The sequence below is a fragment of the Mauremys reevesii genome, linkage group 1, assembly GCF_016161935.1.
Source record: "Mauremys reevesii isolate NIE-2019 linkage group 1, ASM1616193v1, whole genome shotgun sequence".
NCBI classification, from domain to species: Eukaryota; Metazoa; Chordata; order Testudines; family Geoemydidae; genus Mauremys; species Mauremys reevesii.
The window spans coordinates 60,984,969-61,002,880 of NC_052623.1; the positions used below are offsets into that span (position 1 = coordinate 60,984,969).

General features: G+C 42.2%; 1 protein-coding gene across 2 annotated transcripts in view; it reads right to left on the bottom strand.

Moving 5' to 3' along the window:
- Positions 1 to 7,303, bottom strand: part of RNASEH2B (ribonuclease H2 subunit B) — a 59,073-nt gene extending 51,770 nt beyond the window's left edge. Inside the window, exon 1 of one of the 2 annotated variants that reach the window (XM_039520782.1) lies at positions 7,017 to 7,303. In XM_039520782.1, coding sequence (XP_039376716.1) covers positions 7,017 to 7,131 — 115 coding nt within the window. In that variant the 5' untranslated portion in view covers positions 7,132 to 7,303. The remainder of the gene's footprint in view (positions 1 to 7,016) is intronic. The other variant, XM_039520781.1, reaches the window with a different exon arrangement.
- Positions 7,304 to 17,912: the final 10,609 nt, after the last annotated feature.

Genomic DNA, 17,912 nt, shown 5'->3' on the forward strand with positions numbered 1-17,912 from the left:
CACCGACTCTGGGGCTGGAGCTACAGGCGCCAACTTTTCAGTGTGCTGAGGGGTGCTCACTGCTCAACCATGGCTCTGCCACAGACCCTGCCCCCACTCCACCCCCTCCCCTGAGCCTGCAGTGCCCTCGCTCCTCCCTCCCCCAAGCCTCTTGCATGCCATGAAACAGATGATTGGGAGGTGCTGGGAGGGAGGGGAAGGTGCTGATTGGCAGGGCTGCTGGTGGGTGGGAGACGCTGGGAGCGGGTGGGGGGAGCTGCTGGGGGGCTGCGGACATATTACTGTGGCTCTTTGGCAATGTACATTGGTAAATTCTGGCTCCTTCTCAGACTCAGGTTGGCCACCCCTGTCCCATGGGTTGGTAGCATTGTTTCAATCTGATAATCTGGTAAACAACATTTGCTCAGAAAACATGCCAAGTATCCTGCAGATGAAAAAGTAAAGCCACAACATAACTGTTCCTTTCATTATTAAACAATGAAAACAGGCTTTTTCTCTGCTCATGTGATTAGTTCAACTGAAGCCTTAGAAATTGCACCGCTCGGCCTTCCAATTTAACTATTTGGCATTCCACTGATTTCTGTTGCAAGTATGGATAGTATCTTGCCCTTTCCAATGCTGCATCACAGTGATCAGCCGGGGGAAAGCATGTCACCATTAACTGAAGTGCAAAAGTTTCAGATTAAGATTTACTATCAGTCTGAACAGTTGCATCTGATGAAGTGGGTTCTAGCCCACGAATGCTTCTGCCCAAATAAATTTGTTAGTCTCTAAGATGCCACAACGACTCCTCGTTGTTTTATCAGTCTGAATGGTGAGTCAGGAGATGGATAATGGAATAACAGGGCTTTTTATTTCTAGCTGGTTTCAATCCAGGCCACGTCTACACTACCCGCCGGATCGGTGGGGTAGTAATCCATCTATCGGGTATCAATTTATTGTGTCTCATCAAGATGCGATAAATCGATCCCCGAATCAACGCCCATACTCCACCTTAGCAGGAGGAGTAAGCGGAGTCGACAGGGGAGCTGCAGCGGTCGGCTTGCCGCCGTGAAGAAGGCCAGGTAAGTCGAACTAAGGGTATGGCTACACTTGAAGGTGTGCAGCGCTGGGAGTTACAGCTGTCTTCATACAGCTGTGTAGGGAAAGCGCTGGTGTTTGGCCACACTCACAGCTACCAGCGCTGCAGTGTGGCCACATCTGCAGCGCTGTTGGGAGTGATGCATTATGGGCAGCTATCCCAGCGTTCAAGTGGCAGCAACGTGCTTTTCAAAAGAGGGGGGTGGGGTGGAGTGTGACAGGGAGCGGGAGAGAGAGAAAGAGTGTATTTTTGGAGCCGACACTGTGTATCAGCTCCCTGCCTTGCAAAATCTGAAAATTTCCCCAACCCCTCATTTACTCTTAACTGCAAACAGCCTGCAGACCAGATAAGCAGCTGGTCCAACGGACTCCCTTTCTCCCCCTTCCCCCCGCTGTTTCTCTCCTCAAGCAAACACTCATCCCCCTGCCTGCCTCATTCACAGCAAGGTAGTGGGTTATCTCATTTGATTGTTCACAGTCAGTTACAAATTGATCACAGCAAACAGGAGCTGTGTTTGTTTTTTAGATAAGCAGCTCCCGGAGCCCCGAGTTCACAACAAAACAAAGAGAGTAATTTAGTTAAAAGCATTCTGGGATATCTCCTAATATCCTGGAGGCCAATAACAGCGCTGGTGTGTGGCCACACCTGACGAGCAGAGCTGTAGCACCAGCGCTGCACTCGTTATACCTCAAGCAGACGAGGTGTACAGCCAGCGCTGCAGCCAGGGAGTTGCAGCGCTGGATGTGCCTTGCAGGTGTGGACAGTTACTAAGTTGCAGCACTGTAAAGCCTCCACCAGCGCTGCAACTCTCCAGTGTAGCCAAGCCCCAAGATACTTCGACTTCAGCTAAAGTTGCGTATCTTAGATCGATCCCCCCCGTGTAGACCAGCCCCCAATCTGCCATTAGCAACTAGAAATCATGCGAGGGCTGTTCAATGGTCTCTGTGACATTAATACAATACTAAATTCTGGGTACAATGGGACTAGTCACATGAGAAAAGTATGTGTGGTTAAGTGTTTGCAGGGTCATGCCCTAACTTTGTAGCACTCTATTTCACACAGTTTTCAGTATAGCAAGCTGCTGCCATGCTGCTTGGGGCTTGGCAGATATCAAGATACACATGATTTAGGTAGAGTTTCAGTTTCATTTCTGAATACTTGCTGACAAGTCCCCTAATTTCAGTTTCCCTTCTCTGTTTGGATTGATTCCAAGACATCTGCTTCTTTGCAGAATTAGCCCATCGTCTCCATTAACGTTAAAAAAAGGCACAATCAAAGCAAGACGAACTATTCATGTCTAGGTGAAAATAATGCTACTGAATATATAGGGTGGTACATGATATCAACACCCATGTGAGCTATTCTAATGCTAAGATTACTCATGTGAGCAGCCACAGGTGTGCCTTAGTGTTGTAGGATTGGATCCTTTGGATATACCTACTTTCCAAGAAGAAAAAGTAACAAATAGCTCTTTTGTGCTTCTTGTTGTAACAGTAAAACAAATCTTTTCTCTCCATAAGTTTCCCTGCATAAGATCAGAAATTTGTTACTTACCTACCCCACAAAGGAGTTGCAAGAATTAGGGAGGCAAGATAGAGATTCCACAATTAAGGACCAGATCCTGTAAATAATTATTCATCTGAGTAACCCATACCCACATAAGTAGTCCCATTGAAGACCATGGAACTATTATCATGAGTAAGGACTACACACATGAGCAAGAGTTATCATGATCAGGCCCTAACATTGTAACTAGCTTTTGTTATAAGCCCCATTTTGCCCACTTAACTTCCTCAAAAACCAGACTATGATGTTGGAAATTTGGAAAGCAAAGTCAAATTTTGCAAGTATCGTCATAATAGAATTTTACAGAAATTCTGACAAAACACTTCTGAATGTGTGACAAATACACTTCAAACAGTGATATTCAACTGTCTGTAATTTATCAAAAACACTTTATCAAAAACATTAAATTTATTATATTCAATGCTCTTCAATTTAGACCTCAACTATTAGACCAACTAGACCTAGGACTATTTCTGATTATGTCAGCAGCAAAACCTTGGAGCTATTTGCTGTGGACTTTTGAAACTCAATATGTGCTTGCAGGTTCTACTGAATTTAATAAACTTTCCTATACATTTGATTAACTTTATAAACTTTGCTGGAGCTGTGCTGGCAATGTTGGCAGCTTTGCCAGTGCAGCTGTTCCCACACCAGGAGCACTCTGCTGGTATATTATACCTATACTATACCAGTAAAGCCCCCCAGTGTACACATAGCCTCTGTAAGGAAACCTGTTTGAGTTCATAGAAGTTACAAGCTCCGGCTCCAAGCCTGAAAATGCTGATGTGAGAAATTAACATTTTGCACAGAACTGACTGCTCACATACATAAAGTTAAGTGTGTTAAAATTAATAGGAGAGAGGCATTTGTGGGCAAAGCCAACTGTTTGAATACAGTACTTAACTCTAAACTGAAGTTTGCATAGATGTCAAAGAAAGAAGTATCAGAAGGGGAGCCGTGTTAGTCTGGATCTGTAAAAAGCAACAAAGAGTCCTGTGGCACCTTATAGACTAACAGACGTATTCGAGTATAAGCTTTCATGGGTGAATTCACGTCTGTTAGTCTATAAGGTGCCACAGGACTCTTTGTTGCTTTTTAAAGTAAGAAGTGAATCCCCATCCTATACTGGAATTCAGAAAATCTGGGTTCTATTCCTGGTTCTGCCACTAGTCTGGTAGGTGACCTCACTTCACCTCACACTGTACCTCAGTTTTCCCATCTGTAAAATGAGGAGAATGATACTGACATCCCTTGTAAAATGCTTTGAGATCTGCAGATGAAATGCATGATATAAGAGCAAGTCGTTATTATTAGGGCTGTCAAGCGATTAAAAAAATTAATCGTGATTAATTGCATTGTTAAACAACAATAGAATATACTTTATTTTAAATATTTTTGGATGTTTACTACATTTTCAAATACACCTCTACCCCAATATAACGCTGTCCTCGGGAGCCAAAAAATCTTGCCGTGTTATAGGTGAAACCGTGTTATATTGAACTTGCTTTGATCCGCTGGAGTGCGCAGCCCCGCCCGGAGCACTGCTTTTCCGCATTATATCCGAATTCATGTCCTATCGGGTCACGTTATATCGGGGTAGAGGTGTATATTAATTTCAATTACAACACAGAATACAAAGCATACAGTGCCCACATTATATTTATATTACAAATATTTGTACTGTAAAAAAAAGAAATAGTATTTTTCAATTCACCTCATACAAGTATTGTAGTGCAGTCTCTTTACCATGAAAGTTGAACTTACAATGTAGAATTATGTAAAAAAAAGAACTGCATTCAAAAATAAATCAATGTAAACTTTAGAGTCTACAAGTCCACTCAGTCCTACTTCTTGGTCAGCCAATCACTCAGACAAACAAGTTTGTTTACATTTGTAGACGATAATGCTGCTTGCTTCTTGTTTACAATGTCACCTGAAAGTGAGAACAAGCATTCACATAGCACTGTTGTAGCCAGCGTTGGAAGATATTTACGTGCCAGATGCGCTAAAAATTCATATGCCCCTTCATGCTTCAACCACCATTCCAGAGGACATGGTTCCATGCTGATGATGGGTTCTGCTTGATAACGATCCAAAAGCAGTGCGCACCAACACATGTTCATTTCCTTCATATGAGTCAGATGCCATCAGCAGAAGGTTGATTTTCTTTTTTGGTGATTTGGGTTCTGTAGTTTCTGCATCAGAGTGTTGCTCTTTTAAGACTTATAAAAGCATGCTCTATACCTCTTCCTTCTCAGATTTTGGATGGCACTTCAGATTCTTAAACCTTGGGTTGAGTGCTGTAGCAATTTTTAGAAATCTCACATCGGTACCTTCTTTGCCTTTTGTCAAATGTGCTGTTAAAATGGTCTTAAAACAAACGTGCTAGGTCAACATGAAACATATGCAGAATGCAAGTAAAACAAAGCAGGCGATATACAATTCTCCCCCCAAGGAGTAGTCACAAATTTAATTGATGCATTATTTTTTCAATGAGCATCATCGGCATGTCCTCTGGAATGGTGGCCACAGCATGGAAGGGGCATACGAATGTTTAGCATATCTGGCATGTAAATACCTTGCACCACTGGCTACAAAAGTGCCATGCAAATGCCTGTTCTCACTTTCAGGTGACATTGTAAATAAGAAGCAGGCAGCAGCATCTCCCGTCAATGTAAACAACCGTGTTTGTCTTGGCAACTGGCAGAATAAGAAGTAGGACTGAGTAGACTTGTAGACTCTAAAGCTTTACAGTTTTGTTTTTGAGTGCAGTTATGTAACCAAAAAAAAAAATCTGCATTTGTAAGTTACACTTCCAGGATAAAGAAATTGCACTGTAGTATTTGTATGACATGAACTGAAATATACTATTTCTTTTATCATTTTTACAGGGCGTATATTTGTAATAAAAAATAATAATATAAAGTGAGCACTGTGTATTCTGTGTTGTAACTGAAATAAATATTGAAAATGTAGAAAAACATCAAAAAATATTTAGTAAATTTCAATTGGTATTCTACTGTTATAAGTGCAATGAATTGTGATAAATTTTTTAACTGCAATTAATATTTTTTACTTAACCATGAGTTAACTGCGATTCACAGCCCTAGTTATTATTACTATCAGCAGCAGCAGATTGTACACTCTGTATGTCAAATCCAAGAGTGTGTAAGAGAAAAGCTAAGACTGGAGCCAGGCAGGAATCAGCAAATCCAGAAGAAAATAGGGTTGAGAAATACATCTTTCTCAGTTTTCTACAGTTTGTGCACATTCTCTCTCACTCAGCCAACTTCATTTAAAAAATAACCAATTTTTTGTTTGGAGATTACTGAAGGTAAGAATCAAATGATATTTTTAATCCAGATACTGCAAAAAATTAGCAGTAATGCAATTTTACATTTACAAAACACACTGAATGACAGTTGTGGAGTGGAGGGAAATACAGGCCAGAGAGGATTTCAGTTTTTAAGGCCCTCATCTGAAACATTCTTCCATCAGACACAGGGAATTCTGTTTATTTATCCTATAAGGATGAAGGGTTGAGTAGATCCCATCAGGTTTAGAACTTCCTGGTTCAGAGGGGTCTAAGTGTTTCAAATCTGATGTTTATGTCTCTATGCCATTCCCTTTAGAAAACAGAAGACAGAATAAACTGTGAAGTAGGTGAGCCTCCTCCACTAGAGATCGTCAAAAACAGGTGAGATCAAGCACCTGTGGGAGTACTTTAGAAATAATATTTTGCACTTGTACAGCACCTTCTCTTCAAGGATCTCACAGCAATTCTAATGAGTTAAACCCTGTGACATCCTAGTGATGTAGGAAAATATTGAGTCCAGACTGAAAAGCAGAACGGTGAACTCTGTAAGACTTTGCTTAAGGTTACACACAGGAAGCTCTGATAGATGATCCAGCTACTTAGCACGATAGGGGTTGGCTGGATATACAAAGAGGTCTTGACTAGGATGCAAATCAGCCAAGGAAATCTAAGTATTTGATAAGGGAAGAGCTCTCTCTCCTTCTGCAACATCAGTAGCCTTTGAGATGCATCTGGTTCACTCGTGAGAGGGAAGGGGCAGCAGATATAGACCATCAAATCCTGCCTTAAATACACCTCCTGCAGCTGCCCCCTTGACTGTAACACAGCTGCAGAGAATTTAGCCGCTAGGTACTGCTCCCTGGGGCTGGACGGGGCACAACAAGGGGAGCCTGGGTGAACCAGGGGGGTCAAATCTCACTGCACTGAGGTCGTGCCCCTCCTGGCCGAGATGGGGCACAGGGCTCCAGTCTCCCCGGGGGCGCTGAGGGAGGTGCAATCTCCCCCGGGGGCGCTGGTGGGGAGACGAGGCGCGGGGCCCGGGAGGGGGGTTACCTGGTGCAACCAGCACCCACTGGTCGGGCTGCGAGTCCGCCGGGCGCCGCCGCCCGCTCCCCAGCATGGTCCGGGACCCCCGCGCTCTCGGCGCTGCCCGTCTCGGCCTCCGCATCCGAATAACGGCGGGGCTGGGGCGGGCGCGCGGGCCGGGGGAGCCGCGTGCGCAGCGTCCTCCCGCCAGCGCTGCCCCAGGCCCGGCGGGGGCCCGAGAGCCCGGGGGGAGGCGGGGGCCGGCGAGCTGCGCGCGGGGGTCACGGGGAGCCCAGCCGCTCGCGCGGCAGCCAGGGAACCCCTGGCTGGGGTTCGCCGCGCACCCCCCCACCAGCGCCGCCAAATGGTACGAGCCCGGGGGGGGGGGGCGGAGCCGGACACACTGCGGCGCCTCGCGCTCGCTCCCTCCCTCTGTGCTGAGGGGCTGAGTCCCCTCCCCTGAGCCCTTCCCCCGGCGTGAGGCGCCGCCGTGAGCTGAGGGGCGGACCCCTCCCCCCGCGCCTACTCCCCTCCAGCCCCAGGGGCGTAACAGCGGGAAACTCCCTGTAGCGTTAAATTCGCACCCGCCAGCGCCTGCACGTGGGAGCGGCGAGGTTCTCCACACCGCTCACTCTGCCGTGCCCGGGGCTCGAGCCGGGTATTGCAGCGGCGCCATCCTGGAGCGGGGCCGCACTGTGCTGCCCTGACTCAACTCAGGGCCTGATCCACGCTCCTGTTAATAGCATCTGTTAAGGCGGGCATGAAAGCGCAGCGCAGCGCACGTTGTTCGCCGTTATACAACGTTATACAACAACACACCCAACAAGCAAACAGCAGCAGCGCCGGACAAGCAACGGCCGGGACGTTCCAAATGGCTAAGTTCATGTTACAGAAAATAATTCCCTGATGTTTGGCTATATACATTGATACCCTTAACATTATGTTAACCTACGTTCATTTTTAATTTTCCTTTATTTTTATTTTTTTTTACCTAAGGAGGGATAGGGACATAGGAAAAGCCAAGGACCATATTATGGCATCTGCTGTAATGCAGAAATCACTGGAAAGTTCTGCTTATTAAGTGATGGCCTGATATGGTTCCACAGTTATTCTTTTTAGGACCTTACAAACTACCCACTACCAAATTTGAAAAATTCACCAGCAGAGTTTATAAACCCTGCTGTTTGTATTTGCCGTGATTATAAAATCCACTGGAGCTGGCTGTGTTTGTAATCTCTGCCAGAGCATCTATATTTCAAACAGAAGTGGTTACTATATTGAAACCTGTCTGCAGAGAAAGTTTTTCATATGGAAAATATTCTCTGTAAATATTGACAACAATAATAACTTGGGCCTTGATCTTGCAAAGACTTAAGCCATGTGCTCAAGAATATCTGAAGAAACCTTATATTCCAGTTTTACCAAAGCAGACCTGATTTTTTGTATGATGTTGTAGGGTCCCAAGACCTTCTTTTGGGGCACTTGAAATGTCCTGTTTTTTTCATTTCATCAATGAACATGCTCATTTTAAAAATGTGTTTCTATCAGAGGTAGAATTTGTTCTGTTTACCAGCAACAGTCTAATGGAAAGCATTCTGTGTGATGCATAGTGTTTGGAGAGAAAAGTGGAATGAGTGTAAACACTGTCAAGGCTGATATTTTGCTCAAAGTGAATGTTAACACTTATTAAATATTTCATGATAAATTTATTCTCAATACTAAATTACTGCAAGAACTCCTCTGCTCCAAGAAATATGAGCAACTTGAGTCAGAAGCTGGCTGTAGGGGGCACCAACACACATTTTTAAGAATGTACTTTTGCCTTTTGCATGAGTGTTTCACCAAATTAAAAGATATAGCCACAAAAACATCTGTTTTTTATTTTGAAAATACAGTCACCTTAGCCTTATCTTCAGGATTTCAGGGAATTTCTCAGAAGCCCTACCATCCTGAGGAGTGCTTCAAAAATGCAAGGTCTTTTGGTGGCCTAGACCCTGCAGATCTGCAGCAGCCAAGAAAATTACACTGAATAGAACAGAAAACAAGAGATGGACAATTCTCGAGTTTCATTGTTTTCTTTAGTCTCATAAAGTAGGTGATTCATTATTATTAGTTATTATTATTATTATTATTAGAAGACAACAGCTTTTGGACAGATTTGGCTATCAATGTAGTTACCTACAGAGTGCTCTCTTGCCTTCAACAATTTTTTTGGCTAGAAATCTGGTAAATAGAACCAGTGACCTTAATTTCTACAAACTCAAGGCCTCATACCCCCTATGGCTAGCATACCCAAAAATGAATTTATATCCTGCAAATTGTTGGACAGATAATCTATGACAGAAGTGTCAGATTTGCTGCTCTTCTGTAATGAGTGATCTATAATAGTGGCAGTCAGTAACCCCATTACAAAAGTCTGTATTATAATTATATTATACTGCAAATTTAGAAAAAAAATACATTTTTAGGGCATTTTCCACCCATATGACAGAGAAACTCAGGCCAGTGAGGAGAGAATGAAAAGCTATCTTGTAACAGATGGTGAATATACATTGTTAAAGCAGATGACAAATTCAAATAAATAATTCTGTAATTTTTAAAGGAATATCTTCCAAAGAAATATGAGCTGGGATGCATTTTCTTCCACATCATAGAATGCTATTCACTGCGGGTGTTGTCCAAAGTTCCACCCACAAGTTTATTGGTTGTGGACACTTAGTAGCAGCTCTTGAGGGCCAGGCGCTTTAATAAAAGCTCTCCCTGATTCCTAACATTCCTGTGGTCATTCTTCACTTTTCTTACAAGCTTTCTCCAGTCCGTTTTGAGTGGGAGGATGTTGGCATGTCTCAAACTATTCTTTTTGGGCAATTTTTCTCTACAGTAAGAGTTGTATCACGTGAGAACAGATAGCAGAGATTACATAAAAGGCCCACCTGATCACCCCAACCTGCCAGAAGGAGCTAAAGAAAAGTTAATCTTCATGACATTCTCATCACTGAGATTTCTCCCCATTCATGCTGTCATAGTGCAAAGAGCTACTGGTAGGCCAGTCCCAGCCACAATGCTAGTATTCTGCCACAAGCCAAATCCCTCCTCCTCAAATTATGTCCAAAAATGAGTGAATTGTGATACAGATGAGATATAAATGAAACAGTTTAAAACACTTAAATAGAATTATTTAAATTACTTTCCTTCAAAACTCTTCTCTTACTGAAGCTTTTCTTAGTCCTTCCCCAATGATACTCCAACATCTTTGAGTGTTGTATGCCAGGATCAATTTCAATCATAACCTTGGCTCTTCCCCTGGAGTAATGCACATCAAGTGCTGGAAAACTGGGTAATGAATTGTGTTAGTCAAATATATACTAAATAATGTTAGAGAAATGAATATTATTATATATAGTATTGTAGGAAAATATAAAGCATGTTTTGCTTTTTGTATGTGTTCCTGCTGATGCAGCATTTCAGAAGTTAGCTGAAAAAGCTTCAGGGTTGTGTTGTGTAAACCATGAAAGGGGTGTGTGTGTGTGTGTGTGTCTTAGTTGTAAAATCTTGATCCGTGGAAATAGGGTGAAACAGAGTATCATGAGGGAATTGTTAACTTCAGGTGTGCCCTGAACATGCTAACAAGCACATACCCAAGGCACCAAAAAACAAAACAAAACAAAAACCCTACACAGACCAGTAAGATAGAAACAACTGGAGGGAGCCAGTGGGATTAACAACAAAGAATAGATGGCAGAAGTAGACAGATTAAAGTAGGCTTTTAGCAGGATAAGAAAAAATGGATTAGTTTGCATTAGTTACTGAGATTTATGCATAAGAATGTTTTAACTGGGGTTTAGAATGGACATGTGTAGAGATTAGATAACTTATTAAACTGACTCTGCCTGAAGTTGCAGAAGAAGGGGTAAAAATAGGCGATTGGTAATAGGAAAGTGGTGAAGAAGACACAGGAAAGAACAAAGATTTGAAAAGAGTAATTTGAAAAGTTTCTTGCCTTATCTGTTTTTGCATGCACATGTAATTCGCAGGTGGTAATATCATTGTCTTAAAACATACAAAATAAAGGCTGGGCCTAAATTGGAGTGGATCTCGTTTGCAGCATGGGTCATTGAAGCCTTTAAATCATGATTTGTCAACTTCAGTAACTCAGCCAGAGGTTAGGGGTCTATTACAGGAATGGCTGGGAGGGAGGGGGAGGTTCTGTGGCTTGCAATGTGTAGGAGGTCAGACTAGATTATCATGATGGTCCCTTCTGACCTTAAAATCTGAGTCTATGAGTCAGCCAACAACAAAATACTCTAGCCTATGGCCTGGTCTAGGAGGGGGAGAATTGTAGAATTCCATCCCAGGAAAGCCAAAGGCCCGAGGCCTGAAACCTAATGGGGTGCATTCAGAGAAACCAGAGGTGCCCCGTGACCTTGACATGCATCTTTAAGAAACTGTCATTCCACTCTTTATCCTAATGTTTGTATCTTTATGACAAATTAAATTTTCTTTCAACCAAAGGAGCCAGATTCTGCTACCTTTACTTGTATTGAGTAGCACCTTATTCCACAGTTAGGGTATGTCTACACTACCTGCCGGATTGGCGGGTAGTGATCAATCTATTGGGGATCGATGTATTGCGTCTCATCTAGATGCGATACATCGATCCCCGAACGCGCTCGCCGTCGACTTCAGAACTCCACCAAGGCGAGAGGCGGAAGCGGAGTCGACGGGGGAGCAGCGGCCGTCGATCCCACGCCGCGAGGACATGAAGTAAGTCAATCTAAGTCGATCTAAGATACGTCGACTTCAGCTATGCTACTCTCGTAGCTGAAGTTGCGTATCTTAGATAGATCCCCACCCCCAGTGTAGACCAGGCCTTAGTCCCATTGGAATGCCACTTGGATGGCAGCATCTGGCCCATAGTAATCAGCATTCCTTTTTAAATGCTATGTATTTAAGTCTTTTCTTCAGTTACTGACTTTCAAATGTTAACTCTTAAATTCAGAATGGTATTTGTGTTACTGTGTCTATAAATGCTATTGGAACCAGCTATATTCTAATGTTACTTCTACATCAGATTGGAAATTAGAAAGATCAGTTGAATTAAACATTGACTTATGAAGTGTTGTGTCTTCACTAATGCAAATTAGCCTACTATTTATTGAGAGCTGCTAAGAGATTATATTATTAATATATATAAAAATAGATTCCAGCCAAGAACATTCTATAGAGGAATTCTAGATGACAATGGGCCCTTGTTGTTTGAAACACCTTTAACAATACATTGTGACCTTGAATGCAGATAACTAGAGAGTTGCCTTATTAAGGTATATTTACCATATATATATTTGTTTAAACAAAGGAGCTGTGTGAGACACTCTAGACAGATCAAAAACTGTTGTCTTTGATATAACCCTTATCCAGAACATCATACCAGAGATACAGATTTGGCAATAAAGCATCCCCTGTACTGGGCTTGGGAAGAAACCAAACTAATTACAAAGAAAGACTGTAAATTGATCAAAATATGAAAGGGTAATATTAAACTTAAAGACTGAAGTACTTGTTCCATATCTTTAGAAATGACTGGCTGAAGAGTAACACGCTTATAGTCTGAAACAGACGTTATCGTCTGTCTTCTGGATGGGAAAAATCAAGGCATGTTTCATTTATTTGGAATATGGTCATGGGTCAAAGAGAGATTTAAAATGTAAGCATGAGGCAGTGCAATAGTGCTTGCTGTAACAGTTAAGTATTTGGACTTTAATACCATCAGATCCTATGGCAAAATATATATTAAAACTATTTAAGATTTGCATTCAATTTCCGGGAAAAGGCAGTGGTAGAGTGAGGACAGGTATACAGATTATTCTGGGCATTGTTGTATTGGGAATATACTTAAAAATATTAAATGTAGGTAACTATTGTACTTTTTAAAAAAGAAATTAGTAAATATTTTTATTTTAAACAGTGGCTCTGCTTTACATTTCATCACTGATAATGCAGAGAAGACACTATACAGAAATATAAGAAATTCTCATGTTAAAACATTTTGTGAAAAAATAAGAAACAATCAAATATTGTCTTTACCTGAAAACAATGTAGTTCAAGAAACATAAACCAGAAAATTCTATTTGGTTGTAGGAACAAAATCTGCTACATACACCACAAATCTGTTGAACAGATCAAAGCCTTTTTGAAAGGAGCTGCTGGAAAAAAAATGATGCATACCAGTTGAAGTCAGCACTTTTATTATTCTGTTTCTAAGTCATCTCAGCATACCCAGACTGGTGAGACGTGATTTCTCAGCCTCTCTCAGAATTATGTGTTTAATTTTGGCTAAATGCTTTGCTAGTGCTTTTTACATAGCCTGTTGTAAAACTAGGCAAATATCTACATGAGTTGATATACCCCCTGAAAGACCTCTAAGTACCCCCAGGGTTACATGTACCCCTGTTTGAGAGCCACTGTTGTAATGGCATAGTAGTTCTAACTCAACTGGAAGTAGGAAGTAAAGGAAATCTCACAAGAAAGCCTCTTTCCAGCTCAGGTATATTGATTTAAGAGGTTTTGATAGTTTGAATAAGCATCTGAACTTCTGAGTGCTTCTTTGAAGTGAACCTTTGGAAGCTTTGGTCTGAAGTAAATAGGATGAAACTCAATAAAGACGAATGCAAAGGACTCCACTTAGGAAGGAACAATCAGTTGCACACATACAAAATGGGAAATGACTGCCTAGGAAGGAGTACCACAGAAAGGGATCTGGGAGTCACAGTGGACCACAAGCTAAATATGAGTCAACAGTGTAATAAAAACAAACATTATTCTGGGATGTATTAGCAGGAGTGTTGTAAGCAAGACACGAGAAGTAATTCTTCCGCTCTACTCTGCACTGATTAGGTCTAAACTAGAGTATTGTGTCCAGTTCAGGGTGCCACACTTCAGGAAAGGTGTGGACAAATTGGAGAAAGTCCAGAGAAGAGCAACAAAAATTATTAAAGGTCTAGAAAATATGACCTATGAGGGAAGATTGAAAAAAACGGGTTTGTTTAGTCTGGAAAATAGGAGACTGAGAGGGGACATGATAAAAGTTTTCAAGTATATAAAAGGTTGTTACAAGGAGGAGGGAGAACAATTATTCTTAACCTCTGAGGATAGGATAAGAAGCAATGGTCTTAAATTGCAGCAAGGGAGGTTTAGGTTGGACATTAGGAAAAACTTCCTGTCAGGGTGGTTGAGCACTAGAATAAATTGCCTAAGGAGGCTGTGGAATCTCCATCACTGGAGATTTTTAAGATCAGGTTAGACAAACACCTGTCAGGGATGGTCTAGATAATACTTAGTCCTGCCATGAGTGCAGGGGACTGGACTAGATGACCTCTCAAGGTTCCTTCCAGTCCTATGATTCTATGATTACAAACATGCAATCTACAAAAATGGGATATTTATACAGTATATCATACTTAATCTGTCTATGTATTCTTAACATACTCATTTCATATTCTCTATGTGCCAGTTTGGCCAGGATACTTATTCTGGTGAAAAGTCCCATAGATTGAAATGTGGTATACAAACTCCACACTGGGCCCGAAGGGGTTAAAAGGCAATACTGGGCCCAGGTAGCACAACCCCTCCAGGCCTGCTGAGCATATGACTCCTGGAAGAGTGGGTTAAAAGGAGCTCAGAAGCCCAGACTATCGGTCCTCCGGAAAACCAGATAAAAGGTTGAGCCTGAGATGGGACCATAAAGAGGGTAAGGCCCACAGGCAATGCCTTCTCAAACCATCAACCACTTTAAGAACCAGCAGGTCCTGCAGATCCCTGCTCATCTGGACTCTTTCTGTTAAGCGATTGATTGTTTGGACTATAGGGGCCATGTCCCAACCTGAAGGGACTTATAGGTAGGAAGTAGCCCAGGGCAGCAGACAGAGGACAGGTCTACACTGCCGCTTATGTCAATATAACTTGTGTCGCTCAGGGGTTTGAAAAAGTCATCCCCCTGAGTGACACAAGTTACAGCGACCTAAGCACCCTAAGACAGCGCTATGTCGGCAGGAGAGCATCTCCCGCCGACATAGCTATCACCTCTCGTGGAGGTGGAGTAATTATGGGAGAGCTCCCATTTCTCCCGTCAGCATAAAGGATCTTCACCAGATGCACTACAATACCACAGCTGAATCAGTGTAGCTTCATTGGTGCAGCTGTGCTGATATAGTGCTTCTAGTGTAGACTAGCCCTTAGACTGTCTGCAGGGAAGACTCTGCTGGTGTTGCTCACACAGGCCCTGGGCTGGGGCCTGGTGAAGAGGGAGGGCCCAGGTCCTACTACCACACCCGCTTAAGGGTCAGACCCAGAGGCAAGTGGAGACCAGAAGATTTGTGGCTGACTGATGATCAAGAACCAGGCACCTCTACCACCTTGACAGAGAGGCAAGGGGCCAGAGGTTAGGTGCACTAACTGCTAGGCCACCCAGGCCTCTGAGCATCCTATGACAGCTTGGCTTTATATCTTATCGCAGGACAGCATCTCTAGTGGTTGTGGATCCTCTAACATCACACTGGAGCATTGGATCAGTCCTAACTCAGAACGAAAAGTGTTCTTTATTGAATTACCAACACCACTTCATTTAGAAACTTGGTGTTGTTTGGGCTTCCCCCAGCTGTGATGAATTGGGAACATGCCTGTACAATTTATGAATGCTGTGTGAGATGATAAACCCTACATGTCTGTGTCCGGTTGCACACTCCATTATGAATGTGCAGCTTTTTGCCTTCTTTATGGTCTGTTTGCTTCTATGTTGGGTTGAAAATTCCAAAGGCTGGTGGCAAAAGAACAACAATAGAAGGTAGCTGACTGTTAAGTACCCACTTGTGGGAAATCTATTCACTCTAGCCAAGAGACTGGTCCCTGCCCAGAACAATTGGTTTAGCGGGTGGGAAGTCACTTTGTGTCACAACAAGGATGTGGGCGGTCTGACTTGTGGTCATAGCAGGAGTCAGGCTGGGTAAAATACCAGGAGATTATCATCTGCAATAGTGCCAGAGAGCAGACTGAGAATCAGGTGTGAAGAGGCAGGCAGGGGCAGGTTACGAAGAAATCAGAGTCCAATTCAGGCCAGAGGGCAGAGCAAGAGTGAGGTGATAGGCTGGGTCAGGATACCACAAGGTCAGAGTCAAGGAGCAGGAAGTACAAGGGAGGCAGTCCTAAGTAGGACTACAAACTAATCCAACAACTGTTGTTAATTAGTTGGTATAGTATAGTATAGTATAGATGGAGTCAAACAAAGTATGTGTGGGAGCAAGGGGAGGAGGAGGGCTAAGTGGCATATGGTAGGGTAAATTATGACCCCTGATTATGATTATGACCCCTGATTAGTGTAAACAAATAGCCAAGGACTCTCTTCTCTGGACAGGACCTCTGGGAGATAGATACTTAGCAATTCAAAGATGCATATAAACATTAACTAATTAATAGCAAAGGAGAGCTCATGTTCACTCATTCATGCTTCAATAATTGTAAACTATGTTCATACAATGCTTCTTTATCAGCAGGACTTAGCTCTACTCCAGCAGAAATCCTGACTCTACCTCTACTGATATAATTTTAATATCAATGCCAGTTGAATCAAAAAAACCCTCTGAGAGTGCAACCCTCCCGGCATGCCGCCCTTGGAATTGTGCCGCCCCAAGCACCTGCTTGATTTGCTGGTGCCTAGAGCCGGTCCTGCAGTTGATATATTAATACTTCCTTTTGCTATCTGCCTTCCAGCTGATTGAAAGAGTTGTGTAGCTCCAAATTCTGGTTGTAAATTGGCGTGTTTACATTTCCCGGAAAAAAGGGGCTAAATTTATTTTGTACTCACAAGTTTGGTTTCCCAGTTATGAAAATGGAATCCTGCCTACTTGATGTAAGTCTGACTTGCATACTGATTTGTGTGTGTGCACGTAACTGGCATACACTGCATGATCCGATTCCTATTCTAAAGTGGGGGAAAGCTAAATTTATGTTTCATGTCTGTAAGGCGTTTTAAAGTTAATCAGGCCCTTTGGGGCTAATATAATTTGCGCAAGAACCCTGTTGATGATTAGAATAGTTATTTAAGAGTTTTGATAACAGTCTGTTACATGGAATCCATGGAAAGTTTCCAATAGCAGTTTGTTAGCTTTCCCCTGTCAAATTCAGGTTACAGACCCTTCACAGATGTTGTAAATCGACATCAATATTAAAAGCGAATATTACATAAATGAAAATCATAAGTGTACTCAAACTGCCAACTCAGAAATTTTGTTAAAAAACATCTGTCACATAAAAGCAAACATTTAAAGCCATTATATTTATTTATAACAATTGTTTTTATTTTTGATATGTGCTACGTTTGTCCTCTCTTCTATTATTTACTTTGATGTTTTCTTATCTGTTAGTATTTACTTTTACAACACTGTTAATGCCCATGTTTATATAAATAACATATATAAATATAAATAATAATGTCTTCTAATACAAAGAAATAAAAAGAATCAGAACTGTAATTGGAGTTCTAATAAGTACTTATAGAATAAGCCTGTAAAAGTTAACTGACCTTTCTACACTGAGTTCTCAAAAAAAGTTATTTGGTATCACAAAGGCAAGCATTAAAATGGGTGCCTGATCATTTAAATCTGCTAAGTGATTATTTCATATTGTTCAGCATTTCCATCTGAAAAATTAATTTCAAGTTTTGTTAATGTAATATCTTATTCTGGACATCCCTACTGCAGTATTTTTAATGCAGCCTTTCTAATCCTGCAAGGTGCTCAGCCCCCCAATTCCACTGACATCAAAGGTGGCTGAGGCCAAACAGTACATTTCAGGAGGTGCTTAGCGCTTTTACTACAGGGCTAGTACTCTAGACCCGATTAAGGAAATACTACTTATTCAGGAAAGTGGTTA